Genomic DNA, 21,788 nt, shown 5'->3' on the forward strand with positions numbered 1-21,788 from the left:
AAACCCTGCTGGACGCTCTGCGCTTTGTTTGCACCAGTGTTCGTTAGTGTGCTTTGCTCTGCCTGAGCGGATGGATTCAGCAGACTCAGCACCGATATTGCTATGTTCTGGCTAGCTCATTGTTTTTCCCTTACTCGCTTGGCTTTTGTTCTTCCCGGTTGTCTGCTGACTGAGCGTTGACAAGACTGCTGACATTGTAGATTCTAGGAAACAAAGAAAAAGACACTAGCCAGAATGGTCTTGGTACCAAAAGTAGCCCCGCTTACAAAGCACCACCACGTACAATTATTGCTAGACAAATATTGTGAATGGAACCAGATCCTCAAGCTGGCAAGAGAGAAAGGAACACTTCAGTAGGAGTTGACAAAAGTAAACATTTACCCGACTTCTCCGTCGGGGTTAGGGCGGCCAGGAGAACATATGACCATTTGAAGCACCTCCTACGAGATAGACAGGTGCAGTGCACGATGTTCCCAGCCAAGCTGCGCATTCAGCATGCAGGAAGGGCGCATTTCTCGGATTCCCTGCATGAGGCCATGGCATACATTGAAGGGTCCATACCTGTACCGGTTGGCCGGGGTCCAGAAGCTGGGCGGAAAGACCGTTCATCAACGGTGCAGTCGGCACCTGTTGACTGATACTAGGTTTGATTTATCTGGCTATAACTTTTGTAGCTTCACCATGTTGTGTACTGCTGTGCTTTACTGGACGCTATGCTGGACGATGCAAAGTTTTCTGGTTTAATTTGTTGTTCGCATTGTGCTCCCTGATGGTACATAAAAGGATGTTGTTGGGGTACACTGTCAAGTTGGGATGGATGGTGAGGGTAGAGGGGGTGGTTGGGTGCCAGAAAAAGTGCAAAAGTTAAAATGTTTCACAGTCATGCGGAAGCCATCTGCAAACAAGTCGCTGTTGAATGTTAAGAGTGCTTTGAGGCAGGTAGCAGCACATGGCAGGTGATGTAACTGGTGGGGGTGATCTCCCAATTCCATTACTAACATGGAATGTTCGTGGACTGAATAACCCTGTTAAGGCCTGAAACATCCTCTCGTATGTCGAAAGGCATGGGCCAAAAAATCCTCATGCTTCAGGGGACACATGCCCATGGGAGGGTGCACAAGACCTTTGCTCAGATCTGGGGCTCCTTGAGGTTCTACACAGATTACTCCACAGTTGCGGGGGCATCCTCACCCTTACCCATCACTCATGGGGGTTCCAGGAGCAGTGTGGGTCCGCTGGGCCAGTATGTTATAGTGTGGGGCGCTCTGGCAGGCAGCCAAGTCTTAATATATATGGGCCAAATATTGTCTGGGGAGGGGATTTCAATATAATCCTTGACAATCAGCTTGACAGATCGAGTACCCCGCAGGTCCTAACCTGGGCTGCCCAGACTGTGCACCAGCTGATGTTGTACTTCCCCTTTGCAGACATCTGGCAGGAGTGCATCCACACGAGAGGGAATACACCACCTACTAATTTGTGCATGACTCGGGGTCACGCATAGATATTTGGTCACTCACTCCCGCGGTATTGTGAAAGGACCAGAATTGTAGCATTTAACCCCCCCCCGGCCCCCTCGCAAGTTATCTGACCATTCCCCCGTTTTGTCCTTGCTGTTCGCAAACCGCTCTAGACAATATCCTCTCTGCAGAACAGCCCCAGCTGTGTTGAAGGACTACATTATTGTAGAGACATTGCACAGTGACATTACTGAATTATTTACTGGCAATGGGGAATACGTTCAGTGCACTCTATGTTGTGGGACACATTTACAGTATTGACGAGAGGAGTGCTTCCATCCAAATCGACAGGTGCCCTCAGAAATATCAGGCCATAACTAAACCAGGCCTAAGGGAATTTTAAAACGATTATGGCAGGGCACAGAGCGATTCTGTATTGGTACTGATTCAGGAGATGCCGGTGAGGTTCCAGGCTCTGGCTAAATCGGGAGGTCCCACACATGACCAACCCTATTACAGCCAGGCGATTCGGTGAGGGGAAGAAGGCGGGCACGCTGCCATCTAGACTGGCTAGGGCTGAGAACTTGCAACAGCCTATTACTAGTATATGGGCGCAGGGCGGTACAATGCTTGTGTGCGAGAAAGCGACATTAATGATACGTTTTCCACTTTCTATTCTATGCTGTATTCTATCTGACGCTGTACCGGATGACGATCTTGCCGGCTACCTGGCTGGCATTGAGTTACCTACATTGTCTGCTGAGGCGGGTGAGGTTCCTGTTCAGCCTTTAACTATAGAGGCGATAGGGGCGGCAGTGAAGTTGGTGCTCTCTGGGAAAGCGCTGGGCGCGGATGGGCTGGGGATAGTACTTTATAAAGAATTCCAGCAGGAACTTGCTTCCAGATTGTTGGCAGAATGGGAAGAATCTCTTTCTCCACCGGTCTATGCGCGAGGCAATTATGACTATCTTATTAAAACCCCACAGACCCTCCCATAAAGTGGCTTCCTATAGACAGTTGTCTTTAATAACTACAGACAAAAAGGTCTTTGTTAAAATCTTGGCTACCCGCCTGCTCCCTTTCTTGCCACAGCTAGTACATCCAGCCCAGTCAGGCTTCATTCCCACTAGATCTACAGCCTTAAATTTGAGACGGTTGTTTTGTGTGATGGTGCAGATCAGTGCCCAGGCCAGAGCGGTCGCTGTGTCATTGGACACTGAGAAAGCTTTTGATTCGGTCTTGTGGCGCTACCTATTCCTGGTTCTGCGCCGCTTTGGTATTGGCCCTTTCTTCATGCAATGTGTTTGCCTGCTATATGCTGGCCCAGTGACCAGAGTTTGCACCAGTCAAACATTATCGGCTTCGTTCCCATTTGGAAGGGGCACCAGACAGGTTTGTCCACTTTTCTCCCTGCTATTCGCACTTGCCACCGAAGGTAGCAGCCCAGCCCGAACTGCTAGGCCAGGTCCCCTCTGCACAGAAAACCAAGCAACCCGCAGCTGCTGACTGATTTGCACATGGCTGGTCCCCTTTTGCAATGGCGCAGACGGGCTAAAAAACGGTAGTGTAGAAGGTTGCCCAGAGCAATTGCCAGTGGTTTAGATTCATTCGAAACCTTCCACCCATCACTTTTGTCGTCTGCTGACAACCATGAGGCATGCCTACAAGAGCTGAACATGAAGCTGACGCTTTGGGCGAGGCTCACGATTTTGTTATACGGAAGGATCTCATTGCTCAAGATGGTGGTGCTCCCAAAGTTGCTTTATTTTTTCTGTAATGTCCCCATACGACCCAGGAGGGCCTTTTTTACTAAGCTTAGGGCATTAATGATGGCGTTCATCTTGGGCAAAGCGGTAGCTAGGAGGCCACAGACTTTGAGCTCTACCATCAAGCCGATCAGGCCCATTTCGCTGGACCGTGGTATGCCAAAGAGAATATGGTGGTACATCTACCATTGGAGCTCTATGCCCACCCTCCACTGACCTTAGATCAGTAATATTCAGCGATAGGTATATGGACTCCTGCACATTTGACCATGTCAGAACCACGGTCAATGCAAGGTCAAGAGTTTTCCGTAAACTACAGATCACAACAACCTATAATAGGGTGGTCCCTCTGTGGATTTTCCCTAGTATTTCCCCCAACGTTTGACAGGGCGATTAGGAGGCTGTGGGACACATCAGGCCAACTACGGGGGATATGTTTCCCGATGATCGATTTGTGTCGCTAGATGACTGCCGTCATATGTTAGGGGTTGGCCCCTATCATGTTCCAGTACTATCGGATGCAAGCAGCATTTCGTGGAAAATTGACCTCCTTTCCCATTGAACCGCAAACTCATGAGTGTATTAGCGCAACTGTGTCGGGTAGACTGGACACAGCGAAGTGTGCCTAGATTATATAGCCTGCTTCAGACCCATCTTCAATCGAGGAACACAATGAGGGCTGTTTGGGAAAGGGATTTGGGCTCGCATTGGAGGAGAAGAAATGGAGTAGATGCCAGTTAACTAAAACGGGTCTCCCTCAATGCCGGTCTTTGGCTAATACAAATTAATGGCGTTGAACCACTTGCACCATACTCCAGCCAGATTGGCCACATTTTCCCCAGAAAAGAGTGGCACCTGTGTTAAATGTGGTGGGGCCCAGACGGACTCCTTTCTTATGTACTGGGCATGTCCCCCGATCTTGGAATTTTGGGGTAAGGTTGCATGTCACTGAATACTCGTCGCTTCTTTAACACTGCATGTGTGTTAGCAAAGAGGTGAATACCTAAAAACTGTAAGTCTAAATATTGCCCGAGCTGTGAAGAGTGGCTGTGTGAACTGGTATATGTTAATGAATGAGAGGAGGGATATTTCCCAACTGTACCATCTGCATTCCGACCCAAGGAAATTGGAACCCGCTCAGACTGTATTCGGCCAGCACCAGTTGCTGCCTCCGACTGTGCTTATTATTGGTTCATGTGTTTTCTATCTCTATCAATGTACCACATCGGATGCTCACAATTAGTATGTTTCTGTCAAGATGCCTACACATGTACACTCTTTAGTTCATTTATTGCTTAGCATGGTTTGCTGCTCGATGTAAGACTGTCTTCTAAATAAAGGTTTACTTTCTTTAGAAGAAAAAAAAAACACACACCCTGCCGCTAGAGCAGGACTGGTTTTGGGAATCCCTGTGGTAGGCCTCCTACCACAGGCAGGGAGGGGTCTCACTGACCCAGTCATACCACTCATTCACTTAACCCTTTATTCATCCACCACTCTGCCATCCCCAATCGTAGATGCAATACTGACTCCATGGTCCCCTACCTCGACCAAGCCAACATCTCACTTCAAGCTCTCTCTCCTCACTTGTTCTCTCCATTGAACTCTCCCATAATTTAGCTCTGCATTTATCTACTCTGTAACAGAGCCAGGGACATGACCCTGTCAGGTGTAGCAGGGTCTCCTGTCAACCTAGAATAGGTGGTCTACCAGGGCACTGCCAGAGGCTGACCTTCCCCAGAGATGGTGCAAGGGAGTTGGGAGGGACCCAGTACCCGACTTTCCCCTATGTTCTCTATGGTGCAAATGATTGTAGCCACCATCCAATCCAAAATGCCTAGCTGCTTCTTGTCAGGTCACGTTTCTTTTGATTCCGTTACAGAACTGCATCACCCAGAATGCCAAGAGTTGCAGCAAAAAAGATGTGGTATTACAACACAGGACTTAACAGACTGCAGCAGAATGGTTGACACACCAAGATCCAATTACGCCACTGGCAGGTGGAACAACCATGAAGTGGGAAAGGCAACCTTACCTTTCACAGAAGCCAGCAAAGAGAAAGTGAAATCTTCATTACAACCACACGAAAGCCATGCCAGACCAAAAAGGGGATGGGCTAATCAGGAATTTTAAGGCCTCTGACATACAAACTCTACTCCCATGGGCAAGAGCAGGAGGAGAGTGGCCCAAGAAGGTGACCTGGGAGACCAATGGGAGCTGGAAGGCCTAACAGGAAAAGGAAGACTCGGTTATAAGAATACATCAGGGCAGAAATGGATGAAAGGTGTTCGGGTGATGTCATGAGTGGAGCAGTTGGAACCAAGAGACCAGGTGATGGAGAGCCAACAGGGGAAAGCAGCGTAGTAGAGACCATGGAAGCATTGGGAGACAGGTAAGGTATTGTGTGAGAGGAAGTGGTACCAAGTTTTATATCATAATAGTGAGCAAGTGTGTTAGAGTGTCTGGTGAAGAGTGAGCGTAAGAGTAGGAGGGGGTTAGATAGTGTGCAGAAATGGTGTAGGAAAGAGAAAGACAGAAAGAAAGGAGGGTGATGAAAGAACAGATGTAGTGGAGAGACAATGTAAGACAACGGTGGAGAGTAGGAGGAAGGAAGGTAATAGGAGATCAATAGAGCAAAGAGAGAGAGATAGTGTGAGGAGATCAGGAGACCGAGGCAGAGATGAGAGGAGACTGAAGATAAGGAGGTGCAGAGGACAGCTTTCTGTGAAAAAGACACACAATTGATCAGTAACTAATCGATTAGCAGAGATGAACAGACACAGCTTTTGGTAGTCATTACAAAGGCTCCGAGCTAAAAATAAATTCAAACAAAATAAACCCTATTACATTCTGAATGTTCATGGCAGGTTTTACAAGGGTACCATGTCAGAGTTCAGATGCCTGGTTATCTGGTAAAATGCTGCTTCAAAACAAAACCTTAATCCTTAACATTAGGAGAAAAATAAACTATCATTGACTGCATCATCAAAAGCCTCCATAAAGTGAAAACCCATTATTGGTTCTAACGTTTAAATCTTTTGCTGGATTCAAAAATAGATTTGGGTTCAGCAAAGCAGTATTTCACATGCCTATAAACAATACATATTATGAATGTGATTAATAAATATACATATTTCAATATTTTATCCTACAGGTTTGTGTAGCTGCAAGCGTTTCTACGAATTGTATTACAATCTGAATATATAGGCATCAACAATGGCACAGGTCCATTTAGGAATTATAAATGAAAGTTACATTTCAGTCCAATTTGATCATAACTCCTAAGGGGAAGATTGAAATACCTACCCTTATGGCATGGCAAAATAAACTGGGACAATCAAAGTAAAGTGTAGGACTACCGGGAGTGTCATTGTGTGAAGGGAACCTATCACAGAGCAATCAGACATAGTTATGTTAAATCATGGTGCACCAGTAGTTTTAATCAAGTATTTAAGGTCAGACACATTGGAAGATGATGGGAGCACCTGGGAAAACTTCAGGAGAAGTGCCGATAGGGGTTCCACCTAGATGTAGATGATGGAAATCCTCCTTAAGAAGGCCTTTTCCAGAGGGAGCCAAACACAGACCCTTTTCCCAAGATAGAACCGGATGACCCCAGCGTGATGCGAGAGCATAAGACAGACAACGGACAAAATCACCTGGAGCATTTAGATACATGTGCCAAGAATTAGTTAAACCCCAGATATCCATGTTTACAAGCTAGGTCACCAAATGGAAATGGAGCCTACAAATAGGACTTTGCATAAGAATATGTAAAACAGAATGCTCTAGAGTGTATAATTATGCAGGACATATTTCCTGACAGTACTGAAGTATTAATTAAGTCCCTGGTGTTTCACTGGGGCAATTTATATCTGGGTTTGGGGAACAACATGACTGAGATTTTCAAGGACTGACAGACTTATTGACGTGTGGAAACCATAGTTCTCACAAAAGAGAAATCCTGAACAGAGTTTTCTATAAGAAGGAGGTTAGTTTCTCCCCCTTCTTTCCCAAGAAAATAATGTCGATTTTAAATAACTCTGTGCAGAAAAGAAAGGATTCTGCCTTACTCCAAAAGCCATTAAAATAAAGTGCTTTTTCCTTTTCCATCTCAAATGCCTGCATGATCTAAAGGAATCTAGATATGCTCTCCAAAATAAAAGCTTCTATCCTAAACACAAACCTATAGACAAAGTAGTCAAATGTACACTACCTAGTATTCTAGCATCTATGTTTAAATTAAAGAATAATAGCCAACATTTAAAGTTGAATCAGCTCTAGAATAAAGGTTGTATGTGGATCCAGTGTTTTCCTGATGCCAACACTTGTCAATTGTCAGAGAAAATTAAGCAAATTATATATTGAAAACTGATTTCACTAATAATTTTGTCTTTTTGAAATACAATGCTAGCGATAAATCTTCGCCAATATGTGGGTGACATCCCCAGCTTTCTAAGGTACCACCTTTAATGTGGATCCATGTGTCCGGACTGGTAAAGGCGGCCTGCGCAAGATTGCCCTTTCACTACTTCCCTTTGCACATTTTAGGGGGACCCTGCCCTCACACTCTCCTGCTGAGCAGCTCCGTTGCTCCCTTCTTCTACCCACTCAACCCCACTTCACCTACTCACCTTTACAAGCTATTTCCTGAAGCGCCATATACTGCGCGTCAGTAAACGTGACCTGGTCTTTTGTACGTAGAGCTTCGGAAAGCAGTCTGCAGACAGAGATTTTTTAAATTTGATTATGAAAAAAAATAAAAGATTCGCAACAGTCTGGTACTTTTGGGGTGGGATTGCATTATTTAGCACCTGTATATAGGTGTGTGTTATGCGTTTTGTCAAGAGTTCTACATATCCATGGCTGCAATACAGCTATCCCTTGGAGAATCTAAATACGTATATTGTTGACCTGCATTCCAGGTTCTAATTGAGAAGCTTGGCTTGAGAGAATGTTAGAAGAAGTCATTTGAAAGGAAAGCTTAGAGAAGGGAGGAGGACAGAGAAACTGGGGCTCGTTTACCCACTACGCATGATTGTAACCCTGGAATAAAGCTGGCTTACCTCCTACAGTGTCACCTTTATAACAGATTGATATTGGGAGGGGTTAGATCATGGAACATTTCTCATAGTAAAACCAACAAATTTAAATATATCCCATAGACTGAAGTCATTACACGTCCAGCACGTCTTGAAGGGGTTTCATCTGCTCCTGAGGCTGGGCACGCTCCACTTCTTCCTGTGTCCTCATACATGGGGAATAAAAGTACCTTCCTGGGGCATCTTTCAGTCATCTCTGTCACAAGCAACTAAATCACCAAATGTAGTCGAATTATGTGATCCAGGCAAAGTCCTCTTATCAGCAGGTAATTTAGGATGGCATTGAGCAGGGAAATCTTCAGCAGAGATGAATAAGCAACAAACACCACCCGTTTTCCAGATGAAGGTAATACTCTGTTGCACTGACAAACACTGTGAAAATCTGCCAATCACCTAGGTGAACACTCTCAGCACTACTCCGGTGACTGTAGAAGAAGGCTTAATCAATGCCTCTCTCACCGCTTACCACAGGCGTATAGTGCCTGTGCTAATGCCAACATTGGTCGGTCGCAGCAGCAAATGGCCTCGCCAAAACCAGCAACGACCAGAGGTCCCATTTCCACTCATCTAGATATGTCGATAGGATCCTTCTCTGGGCGTCACCACCAACAGTGAAGGTCTTTAGATGCCCCTGCTTGCCACCAAGAAACAGAGTGATCTAAAGAAGCAGCTATCTTGGGAGCAAATTTTGCTTTTAAAGCAGCTCTTTCTATAATGTATAGCTGTGTAAACACCCTTTCCCAGAAGGCAATCACTGTGCCGTTCTTATTTTTCCATCATAAAAGAATGGCATTTCTTGCCAACAGAAGTAGTATGTACCAATCTCTCAGCCAATTATTCAGCATCCACAAAATATTCATTTAGTATGTCTCAACCTGCGCCATTTACACATTAAAACATAAAATACATTAATCATAGCATCACATCATATACTACAACGTCTTAAAAAAATTCAATGCTGCAATACAAAGCAACAATGAAGATTGCCCAAGCGCACAGCGCAGGAAGTCTTGATTCTATTAGAGACATGGAGGCGAGCATTATGCTTATTCTCCTTTATTACTGCTTAACAACAGCTTTTTAAATGTTTAATCTTTTTTTACAGTTGAAAGTGCCCAACTGGCATAAAAACCAAACTTTAACAAAAAAAAAAAAAAAAAAAAAAACCACAGACATGATGAAACAAGGGGAGTCAGCCAATTACAGCTCCTATGATTTTTTTCTGAAGCTGCTTGAACTCCTGCAACAGTCTAAGTAACAGTGTTAGAAACTTGCCGTGACTTCGCTATTCTGTGCCGTCTCGTACTCTCTCTGTCTATCTGCTAGATAATCATTGGAGAACTCTTTTGCTCTTCCCCTAGTGAAAAGAGAGACCGAGATTGTTAGGGAGGGGAATTCGCTCCAAACCATATTAATACATGATATATACAGTAAACTTGTTCAACCAGCAGAATTCCCAGTGGGAGGGTTAATGCTCACCCTTGTGTCTTTAATAGACTCAAGACAACTCCAACAGACCCCGCAGAACGGCTCAGACCAACTGCCTCGTTATACCACGCTTCAACCTTCAAAAGAGCAGGCGGAACTAGCTTCCCAGTAATGGCAGCTAAACTATGGAACACGCTCCCCAATGTGCTAAGAGCAGAGGCCTCCTTCCTCAAATTCAAACACTTGGCTAAAGCGTGGCTGTCTGCCCAAGACCCCCCTTCCTATGGCCTACCTCCCCCCAGGCACTAACAACCTGCCTCACCTTTTGTATATAGGCTTAGCTATGAGGTTCACTGTGTAACTGCCTTGTATATATCTGTAACTTTGTAAATTATAAATGCTTTGTCTGCCTCATGTTGTAACTAAGGGATGCGCCCAGATGCCCCTGGGCCTGGTGCGCTCTATAAATAAAATAAAGTACTTCCTGCGATGTGCACTTGGGCAATCTATATTCTATGACAAGACCCGAAGCAAGCATTATGCTTCTTCAAAGCTTTGCACCACTGCTGAGGCAAAGTTAGATCTGGCTTGAAATAGAAAGTTCTGAAAACTGAGTCACTGGACCAGTCTGCTGCCTTCATGATCTCCTGCAGCAGAACTCCTGCTGCAAAAGCTCCAGAAACCATAGCTCCTCTGGCCGAGTGGGCTCCAAAGACAGAAATGTCTATTCCCGCTATCTCCATCGCCTCTTTCACCCATCTCGCTATAGTGGCTGGTGCCACTGCCTTATATGGCTTTCTGCGCGCTATTAATAGCTGAGTCACATCTTGCGGCCTTATCGCTGCTGTCACTGCCTCATAGCACTTTAGGCACGGAGCTACACAGAGTTTGTTATCAGGGAAATAAGGGTAGTAACTTTAGAGTTGGTCTTAGTACGCTGCGCGATATTAAACGCTACGCCCTCTGGATGAAAGATTTTTCTGTCACTCTCAAGGGCTTTAACATCAGACACTCTTCTACATTATACTAAGCATAGTAATGTAGCTAACTTCCCAGACAGCTGTCTGGTCTCCCTGCCAAAAGGTTGTTTCTTGGCCATTACTCAAACAACTGCAGGATCTTGTTAACATCCCAAAGGAACGAGTACCTAGGTAGCGGGGGCTTGCTCACCTGAGCTCCTTCAAGGAGCCTTGCTACTGCAGAGTGCTCTCCTACAGGGACTCCGTCAACTAGCTCGTGTCCGGCTGAGATGGCCGATCTGTACACCCCCACCGTCCTTAAGCTTTCCCTCTAGTAGTTAGGGGCGCTAGAAAATGTATGACATTAATTGTAGGAGCTGAAATGGGAGAAATACTCCTCCCCTCTGCACCATAGCTCCCAGGCCTGCCAAGCGGAATTATAGCTCCGAATTGTGGACGGAGCCCATGATACTTTGATGAGTTCTGGCACTTCCTCTGAAAGTCCTAGCAAGCAACATCTATGCCTGAAATTCTACAGGTCAAGCGGGTCAGCGTTTGGGCTTGAATCAGGGGGTGAGGAGCCCCTGCTGGATCAGAAAGGAGATCCGCTCTGTGGGGGAAATCGGTGGAAAGTTCCATCAGAACTGGAAACCAAGCTTGCGATTTCCATTCCGGTGTCACAATGACCAGTTCCGTCTTGTCTCTGCGTATCTTCGCTAGTGCCCTCGCCAGCATCGAGAAGGGGGGGATGGGGGGGGAGGCATAACATATGTGACCTTTCCAGCTGTGCAGGAACGCATCTGTCCCCACTGCTCCGGGATCCAGTCTATATCTCGGGAAGGTGGGTATTTAGTCTCGGGGCAAAGAGATCTGTATGCAAAGGACCCCACCTCTGCTATAACTTATCGAAGACTGACTTGTGTAGTCTCCAGTCGCTGGAGTCTTATAAATGCCGGGAGTTCCAGTTTGCTACTGTATTCCTCACTCCTGGAAGAGATTCCGCCTTTACCGATATCTCCCTCTCTAGGCAGGAGTGCCAGAAATCCTTGGCTAGCTCCGCTAGCATCTTGGACTTCGTGCCTCCCAGCTTGTTGATATATCTCACTGCCGATATATTGTCCATCCGCAAAAGAGTGCAGCATTGCGCCTGGTCCCTCCAGACAATTGATGTGCAATGCCAGCTCCTTTTGAGACAATTTTTTCCCTGTCTCTGTGTGACCGCATCTGGCTCCACAGTCTGATTTGCTGGCATCTGATTCTATAATGAGCTCGTGCAGGTCTCCGAATATGGCTCAGCCATTCCATGCTTCCATGTTGTGGAGCCTCCAGCGAGGCTCTGTCTTGCTGTCTTTGTCCAGAAGTACTTGGTGATGGTATCGTCACCCCCTCTGCAAGTATTTGATCTTGAGCCTCTGAAGGGCTCAAGAATGTAATGGTCTGGGACAAATTCCCTGGTTAGAGGCTGCAAGGAGTCCAACTATCATGTCTCCTGGCTAGATTCCGAAGCGATATATCCAGTCTCTTCAGAGCTGTCCTCAGATCCCTCTTTATGGATCTTATCTTGGGCGGCCGGGAACTAAAGCGTGGCCTTCCTCTTATCTATTGTAAAGCCTATAAATTCTATCCTTCTGCATGGCGTCAGTGCCGATTTCTCTGTGCTGATCAGAAATTCTAGCCCTGAGATCAAGGATGTCGTCCATTGCACTTGCTTCTGCAGCATCTCCCTGTCTTCTGCCATAAACAGGGTATCGTCCAAATAGATGATCATCCGAATTCCCTGATCTCGCACAGCGGTCGCGAGGGGCCTCAAAAGCTTGGTGAAGGCCCATGGTGCCGAGGCTTGGCCGAATGGTAGGGTCTTGAATTGCCATATCTCTTCCTTCCACACGAACCGTAAGAAGCGACGGTACTGAGGTGCTATGGGCACCGTCAGATATGCGTCCTTTAAATCTCGACGTATTAGCCAATCGTTATTTCTGAGAAGATCTGCTAGCAGATGATTCCCTCCATCTTGAAATGTCTGTATACTAACCAGCTGTTTAGCTCTTTTAAATTGATAACTGGTTGTATCCTGCCCTTGCGTTGGACCAGAAACATGTTTCTCAAGAATCCCGCTGTGTGTGGCTGCGCTTTCTCCATGGCCTGCTTGCGTGCTAGCGCTTGAATTTCTGTGTCCAATAACAGTCTCCTCTTACGAGCTGTGCATGCATGGCAGGGGAATTTGCTGTACTGGATTCTGTAAGAAGTCTAGATGGAAACCCTGCGCCGTTTGTAACACCCACGTGTCTGCGGATAGCTCACATCAATTGTGCATGAAAATCAAGATTCTCCCTCCTACTGGGGTGGTACAACGCTGTGCGCTCTCTCACCTGTGGTGTTGTTCTGGTGTCTGAAGTAACCTCTGCCTCCGCGGCCCCGAATCCTCTACTTCTAGTCAGGAAGAAGGCGTCTTGCTGACATGATTCCCAGTATTGGGCTCTCTGGCCTTGGGGCCTCCTGTTTGAATTGTACGGCCAGTCGAGCGGCCTCTATATCGCCCAGCCCCTGCAAAAACCTGTCCAGGGAAAACCTTATAGAAGCCTGTGCTTTTTCAAGTGCTGTATAAGGGCGCACAAACTTGTTCATTTCCTTTACGAACGTGTCTCCAAAGAGCAGACCTTGAGCTCCTTCACCAGCTTCGTAGTAGGCCAGGTCTCAGAGTTTATTGTCTATGTTCAACAGCATTGATCTCCTTCTCTTGGCCGAGATTGCGCTGTTCACGTTCCCAAGCAAGCACATGACTCGCTGGGCCCAGCAAGCTAAATTGAACGGATCTACTGGCTCACCCATGTCCTTGGACCTTTCTGCCAGGTCCATGATCTTTGCGATGGGCCCTGTGAGGTCCAGGATTTTGTCCTGACACGCCCTCCAGACGTGGTCCATACCTTTCCTGGCGTCCTTTCCTGCCTTAGTGACACAGGTCAGCATTTTAGGGTCCAGCTCTGGGGTATCAATCACCTTACCTGTAAGCTCCGGTCTGGGGCACTCTGCTCTGAGACAAAACCTGGTTTCCTTCTCTAATGGTTTTAGAATTTTTTTGAGACATGTATGGAGCTACTCTTGGAGATGGGGTCCACTGCGTGGACCTAGGGTGCCTAATAGCATCAGGCTCAAACAGATCAGATATGTCCTACTACTCAGGGGTAGCCTCCACTATGCTGGCTTTATTGTCACAGATTATCTTGTCCTGCGCTTTTATGCTCCCTTTACGCAGACTTCTGTCGTCATCCTCTTGTTCCTTTTCCTGTTCGTACTCCTCAGAGGATGAAAGAGCTTCCCGTATGTTTTTCGCCCATGGGGTAGAGGGTACGAGGCTAGGCACTGCTGATTTCACTAGGAAGTCGTCCTTAAGCCTGTTAAAGGCATCAGCTGCCTCCTGGGGCTTTTCGCTCTTCCCCTTATCTGAGCCCAGGGGTGGGGGGAGACTAGAAGAGTGTTTTCTCTTCCGGGTGACCTTACTCCCCCTAGAGGTGTTACCCAGAGGCTTAATAGTGGAGGTCCCCTCGCCTGGGTCATCTTGCAAGCCCGCTCTGGTGACCAATATGTTCTCCAGGACCTGCAGTGTGTCCTGAATTGGTTGCACTCCCTGGGCTACTGCTCTCACCAGGGAGTCTCCCGAAACTGTGGGAGAGGTCTATCTCCTCCTCATGTGCAGCTCATGCTCCTGGTCGCTGTACTCACTCCAATACTCTTCTTCCCTGTCACAGGCCATAACTGATTATATATGAGTGAGTGAGAGAGAGAGGAAAAAAGAAAACCTGGTAAGAACTTGTACACAGTTTGCAGTGATACTTGGTCAATCTTAGTTAGCCCCAGGCACTCATCTCTCAAACCCCACCCCCCTTTTTTTCCTCCTTGGTATGTCACTTGAACCAATGTATATGACTAAATATAGATATGTTTTTTTATTGCCCTGTGCTATGAATGTATATATTCGTCACTACAACGGCTCTTCACATCCCACAACTAACGAATGCACATACTATTGACGGATTTATGACCCAAAAATGTTGCGCTAAAATGCACTATTCCTGTCACAAATGCACACACTAATCACCACTCATGCACAGCCTTGACAAAGACTTAGGTCGAAACACGTGTTGGCTTTTCACTCATGCACCTAGCGCACATTCTGTGCCAGGACTATGGTTACTTTCAACCACAAATAAAATTCAAGGTGTTCAATACAAACATGGTGTCCTGGACGTCTTTCGACTAGCAACAACAACCATGGTCTTTACCAATTTCCAGCGCCACTACTAACTGTTTGCTTATCCACCAGCCTCATATTAAAGGGCTCATTTCTCTCCCCGTGGAATACATGGCTACGAGGATCACAACTTCCATAGACTTTTTGAATGTGGTCCACCCACGTACATTTGTCAACGGGATTGACTATCCATCCCAATTGGTTTCCCCTAATGTCTTTAAAAGCTTGCCACATACATTTAGTGTCAGCCTTGGTTAATATTGTCAGCATTTTCTGCCACTTTGCATTCTTACTACACAGTCACTATCTTTTTAGCCAATACCTATATTTCTTTTTCCCACCTTTTTAATCAGCTAAATATATTTCTGGGATTTGTCTCTTAATTTTCCCAAGGCAGAATTTCACTTTTCTTATTGCCGGATCGTAACATCTGCTCTACCTTGGTAGGATTTGCAAAATCTACTAGCTACTCGCCACTAGCACTGGCAAGTCGTTTTTACGAAGGGCGAGTAACATTTGCATGATACTCAACCTTGCTGGCGAGTATGGGATGTTAGAAACGTATTTTACCATTTACTGCAAAAACACTTTGCAGTAAATGGCAAATACAAATTTCACTGTGGATGCTTGACATCATTGCACCAAATATGAAGTGTGCTTATGGCGACATGCACCATTTTACAAAAAGCGCTGATAAATATTTTGACAACAGTCACCTTGGTGCAAGTACATTTCTCTTAGGTCTGGTATGTAAAGTGAGAAACTCGCCCTGCTGGTCTAGTAGAAATTTGGTAATAGTAGTTTAGATGAAAAGTAAGATCATTTTGAAGGCAAGTAATGTTGACAAACAAATGGGCAGATATGTAAGCTAACTTCATTAACACTCATTTCTGAAAACCATGCAGAAGCGGAGCTCCAGTACTGTTTAATGTAAGATAATAGATTTTCTGCCAGTCTTGTTCTTTGAAATTGTGAGCTCGTGCCATATTGCTCCTCTATACAACAGCAAAGTTGAATTCTCCCCGATATAAATGCTGATCTACAAGTAGCACATTTAAAGCATGTAACAGTATATAATGCGCGAGATTAGGACAGCATGAAATACGCATCATACCTCTCAACTCAATTGTGTTTTGGGAGCATCACCCGCTCGGACATCACTCAACACTCGGGGCAAGCGCCATGCTCCTCCATTCAGTGTGCCCTCACCCACCAAAAAGAATGCATATCACCTGCCTTGGAGTCTCAATAAGTTGAGAGCTAGGAGACACACAGAGAAGGGGCTGCATTCCAACAAAGCAGAAAGTATTGCTAACAGGCCCAAAACATGTCTGGCACCTCCATCCAGCACTGGCTGTTCAGTCTAAAGCAGTATGCATTCTCAGACTTGTAGTCACTTTCCCCACCACTACTTATTCTGGTGGTTAAAGTATCCTCAGTCATAAGGTAAGTCATAGATGAATCAGGAACCACTTCAGACCAAGATTAACACTAAACGAATGCTTATTTATTATCTCTTGGTTACAGGTATAGAATGAAAGTAGGTATCTAAGTATCCTTCAGGTTCCTCCGTCTCTCTCCAAGTGTACCAACCGTCCTTCCAGGAACTCGCAGAACACCAGGTTACACATACATCATATGATTCCATACAGCCACACAGCAAATAACACAAACTTATTAAGATCACTAGACAGGTCTTGAAGACACATCATGTTCCAACCTTGTTTGTTTCTTTGCATGGCTGTCCCTGTACGGTATACTTTTTCCACTATATGTCCAGCACTATAGTGTGCAAAGAAAACACAAAATCGGACTGGGTGGACTGCTCAAATGTCACTACAGAAAACTTGTATGGATAGAAAACGTATAGAGCACAGTTAAACTGATGGTGTTATTTCATTTGATTAATAAGGTGCTAAACCCAACAATTGCTCCAGATCGCCTAGAAATCTAAAGCAGAAATCTAACTGTTCTTCATGTCGAGTGTGAGTGGAGAATCCTCTGCTGAGTGTTTATATGCATTCTGGTACTTGTAGTTTTACTTTTCGGTTATAAACGCAGAGCTGCAAGTGACAGAATTCAAGAAAACACGGAGAGCTTGATGCCCTATTCATTTGTGACACTAGTGTAAACCCGCATTTCCTGTGGGTTTTGGTTTACCTGGGCTATGTGTCACTTTGTTGGTGGGGATGTGTGTTTACTTTCTCCTCGCTTTGTCCGTTTCCACTGCACGTGGTTTTGGCGCACAAAGATTATGAGAACATTAATGGTAGGCTCCACCAGCAGGGGGAGCGGGCCTGTCTGTGAGGCGATTTCACCTCAGGCCGGGCGCGAGCCCCCCTGCTGGCAAAGACCAGTGAAGAGTTCCCGGGGGAGATAAGAGCCGAGGGTGTCGGCTGAGAGAGCGAGCCGTGGGAGAGACAAGCTAAGAAGGGAGCTCTGTTACGACACAGAGGGCATCCAGGCCCTCCGGTGTATTAGGAACGGCCTCCACCGGTACGCTGTCCACCTGTCGTAGCAAGCATTTCTCTCTCCCCCACGCGGGGCCGAGAGAGTGAGGCGGAGGTTGTGAGCTGAAGCACCCTGTGGCCGGGCTTCCTCCTGTCAGTCACTGCTCATATATATATATGAGAGAGAGAGTGAGAGAGTGAGAGAGTGAGAGAGTGAGAGAGTGAGAGAGTGAGAGAGTGAGAGAGTGAGAGAGTGAGAGAGTGAGAGAGTGAGAGAGTGAGAGAGTGAGAGAGTGAGAGAGTGAGAGAGTGAGAGAGAGTGAGAGAGTGAGAGAGTGAGAGAGAGAGATTCACACGCTAAGTAGTATCAGTCAGGTAGGACGGGGAAAGAGACCCAGTGCCCTGCGTGTGCTGGCAGACGGCTGACACGCGGGCAGTTGAAGAACTGGGTGGAAGGTTATAGTCGGCAGCTACCTGTAGTGAGGGGACGCTGTACTTCTAATAGAAACTCGGCAGAAGTATGGGGGCTCGAGTATCGCCTAGGGCAGTGCCGAGGTGGGTTTTTTGGCCGACTCTGGAGACACGGTGGGTAAGACCCAAAGGAACAGCCCCTCTTATCTTCTGGAGGCCTGTTTGGCCCATATTGTATGTTTGGACACTATCCGTTTCTCACGGGTATATCCTCACTGGTAAGGGGCAAGGAGTTAAGCAGCCCGAAGCTCGGCATTGCTGAGGCGTATTACGGCCCGGTAGTCTGACTGGGTGAGTGGTGCAATGTTGTACAAGTGTTGCGTGTCTCGGTGGTAGTCTGCAGCTACCTGTAGTGAGGGGAGGCTGGGGGTTTCAAGAGGATTATATATTTACTCAGTGTGACTGTGCACGTTCTCAGGTGATCCCGCTGATAGATAAGGTTATTTAGTGAGTCTCTTATGTACTAGTAGAAAGCCCCCTCTGCTAGGAGCACTGTATGCAGAGCCGGCCTTAGGGGGAGGGCAAGCCGGGTGACCGCCTGGGGCGCCACGCTCCCCCAGGGCACCATTAGCCCCTGACACGCCAGCACAGGGGAGTCTTTCAAGGGCTCCCCCGAGTTAGAGTTGTGGGAGAAGGCGCTGGAAGGCGGCCTTTTACTGTAAAATGTGCCCGCGGCAGCGGGTGCATTTAAATGCGCCCCTCCGCCACGGGCACTTTTTATAAAAGAGGCGCCATTAGCCCCCCACCATGCCAGCTCAGGGGAGTCTTTCAAGGGGTCCCCCAAGCTGGCGTAGTGGCAGGAGCCTCATTGTCATTGAATGCATCCGCAGCGACAGGCTCATTCAATGACAATGGGGTGCTAATGCGCCCTATTTGACCTCAGTTAAAACAAAAAAAAGTTGCCCATTCTGGCCCCAACACTTCTGCCCCGCCCCCCGTTAACCAGGGACACGCGGTGGGTGAGGGGGGAGCTATTTTGCCCAGGGCGCTGCTTCCCTTAAGGCCGGCCCGGACTGTATGTTATACGGTTCACGTGTACCAAGGAATGGGTTGACAGATTGAAATTATATAGACAGAAAGTATTTCACGCTTGTCCACGATAGGGGAGGCATCAAGCTGCCGAACTTTGAGGCCTATTATGTGGCCAGCCAGTTGCAATACGTGACTAAATGGCTCTCTGATGAGGAAACTCCTGAGTCTAGGCTGGTTGGGCGGGACTGCGCCCCGTTTTACCTAAAAGAGATCATCTGGGTCCCTAGATCGGACTTGCATGGACGCCCAAGTATGTTGCTGCTGGGGTGGAGAATTTGGCGCAGAGCGTGCCAGTTGATTGAGAGCCCGTGCCCGTGTTCCCCACAGGTGCCACTGGTCGCCTTAACTATGGGGGACAGCCAGCTTAGGAAAATTATCAGGACATACTGGGAATCGGTTGGGCTGGCCACATTGGGAGACATATGGCAGGATGGGGCCATTAGGGAATTCGAAGACCTGGGAGAAGAAACAGGGCTGCACGGGGGCCAATATGTTACGTACCTAAGGTTGGTACATATCATCCGTAAGACTTGGCCGTAGACGGTGCTGGCGGAAGATCCGGACGCACTGATCGGAACGATATATGATATATCAGAGGGCGGACATGAGATCTCTAGATTATATGAGGTGGTGATGACCCGGGTGGGGAAGGACTTGATGGATTTGAGGCTGGACTGGGAAGCGGAAGTGGGGGCGCAGTTGACTGATGGGATGTGGGAACGGGCCATGGGATACCATAAGAAAGTGTCCAGGAATGCTAGATTGCAGCAAATACAGCTATACATTACGCATAGAGCATATATGACCCCGAAGAAAATAGCCAAGTTTGCGAACGCAGGTAGACAAGCATGCCCGAAATGCGATGAAGAAGACGCAGACATGACACATATGCTCTGGTCCTGCCCAGTGATTGAAGGCTTTTGGGGGGAAGTGGCACAGAAATTAGCAGATAAGGGGGTCCTGCTACGCATTGACACGGCCTGGGCCTGCCTCCTGGGAGGGTTCCCCAGACCACGGAACACCAAACATCTCGGGAAACTGAGAGACCTGGCGTATGTACTTGCTAAGAGGAGGATAGCCATGAGTTGGAAGCAACGCCATGGGCCAAGAATAGAGATATGGTGGCGGGACCTGCAGAAGTGGGCGGAGGCTGAAACAGTGGTATGGCAGGAAGCGTGTAGCAATTGCGGGGAAGAAGATGTGGGCAACCTAGCAGCTTGGAGGATGTTAATTACGGGACTGTTTGGCACGGAAATGGACCCTGCTGCTTCTGAGGGAGGCGACGCCCGGCCACACCAAGTGTACACAGAACTGTAAGGTTGATAAGCTCTTGGGGGGGGGGGTTTGAAGTGCAGTAACATGGGATTAACTGATGTTTACGGTTGTATTGTATAATGCTGCAAGTTTGGTTTGTATTGTTTTATTTTGAAAATAAAAAATATTTAAAAAAAAAAAAAAAAAAAAAAAGCATTTCACGCTTGTTATAAGAAGCAAGGCTGTCTGTTTATTTAACCATGGGCACTGGTATAATTGTCAGTCATCTGGACTGACCAAATCCAGGCTCTTGTGAGGGTCCATCCATCATCCCCCTGGGTTTTCATTATTTGCTCATGTGTGCAGTAAGGTGTTGTACTCCTATGCTCAGATTTCCTACAGGTTGCAGGTTCACTCATTCTATAGCAGAGAAAACCAAAAAAAATACGGGGGGAGAAACACCTTACATTTGCACAACGTGAGATAACAGTATAATGTGATGTGGGTTGGTTAGATTATCAATTCAGGTTGCTTGCTTTTTTCCGTTATTTGGAACAGGTAAGCAACGTGTTCTGCATCAAGTTAATACAACTTCAGCCTTACTTGTAAAACAAGTAGGCTGCTTTGTACGTTTATTTTTTATTTTTTTTAAATATTCAACGTACCCATTCTTTCACAAATTAACCAAAGCACTACCACGATGTGCATTAGGAAATTGGCTTGAACATGCATGGGATACATCACAGTTGACAAACCAAACATTAGCACTTTTCTAGTGGAGTTTATATTTTGAATATGAGAGTCACCCAAGATTAACTTGCTCATGGGCCCTTTTCGATTCATTTATTTCTGCTGCGTAGCCCTTTTCTGACAATAGGACTGTAAATCACAGCTCCCAGGACTGGAAACGTGCTTGATAACCAGACAGGAAGCCTATTTATAACAGCACTGGAACCAACTTCCGACGGGACTGTACTATCCGAACACTTGGTTAACATTGGAGGGGTGGAACATTTCATACCCCCAAAACTCAGCTTCTCCCCTGCATTTAATGGTCACTTAATGTCAGCCTCCACAGGAGGATGCAGCTCTGCAGGCATCACTGAAGCTTCTCCTATTCCCTGTTCTCCCGCTCCCATTTCCTCCGCCAGAGACCAGTGTCGTAAATAAATCTCTACGGCACAAATATGCAATTACGTCTATCACACCTCACCTGATGACAGAGATCAGAAGCCCCGAAGGGTCCTTGCTTTTCCCCATTGAACTCTTGTATCTTCCAGTTTCCGCCATGTTTGAGAGACAGCTCCACTCAAAACACTGCAACACACTAGCCTGCTTTCTCATGCAGTCTGTGCATGGATACCGCTCTTAACCAATCGAGAAAGAGAAGGGGGCTAAAAGGCGGGATGTACCCTCCATTGCCGCGGTGATAAACATAGCTTCCTGGTTCAAGCTTGCTTGCAGAAGCGAACACCATGCTTTTCCGGGAATTGTAGTTTTTATTTCACAGAGTGGCTTTTTTATATTCACGTTTTTATTGAACAAATTAACAAATCAATAAATCAAACATTAGGTACAAATAACCCCCCAGTCCATTCAGAGTAACTTGAAGGACAC

The 21,788-nt window shown here is 46.7% G+C and overlaps 1 protein-coding gene across 1 annotated transcript in view; it reads right to left on the bottom strand.

Moving 5' to 3' along the window:
• EXOC4 (exocyst complex component 4) overlaps positions 1-21,512 on the bottom strand; it is a 2,700,837-nt gene extending 2,679,325 nt beyond the window's left edge. The window contains exon 1 of the mRNA XM_069629625.1: positions 21,385-21,512. Within this exon, the coding sequence (XP_069485726.1) occupies positions 21,385-21,461 (77 nt within the window). The 5' untranslated portion in view covers positions 21,462-21,512. The remainder of the gene's footprint in view (positions 1-21,384) is intronic.
• Positions 21,513-21,788: the final 276 nt, after the last annotated feature.

This window comes from Ambystoma mexicanum, chromosome 12 (genome assembly GCF_040938575.1).
Source record: "Ambystoma mexicanum isolate Mex_15411 chromosome 12, UKY_AmexF1_1, whole genome shotgun sequence".
NCBI lineage: Eukaryota > Metazoa > Chordata > Amphibia > Caudata > Ambystomatidae > Ambystoma > Ambystoma mexicanum.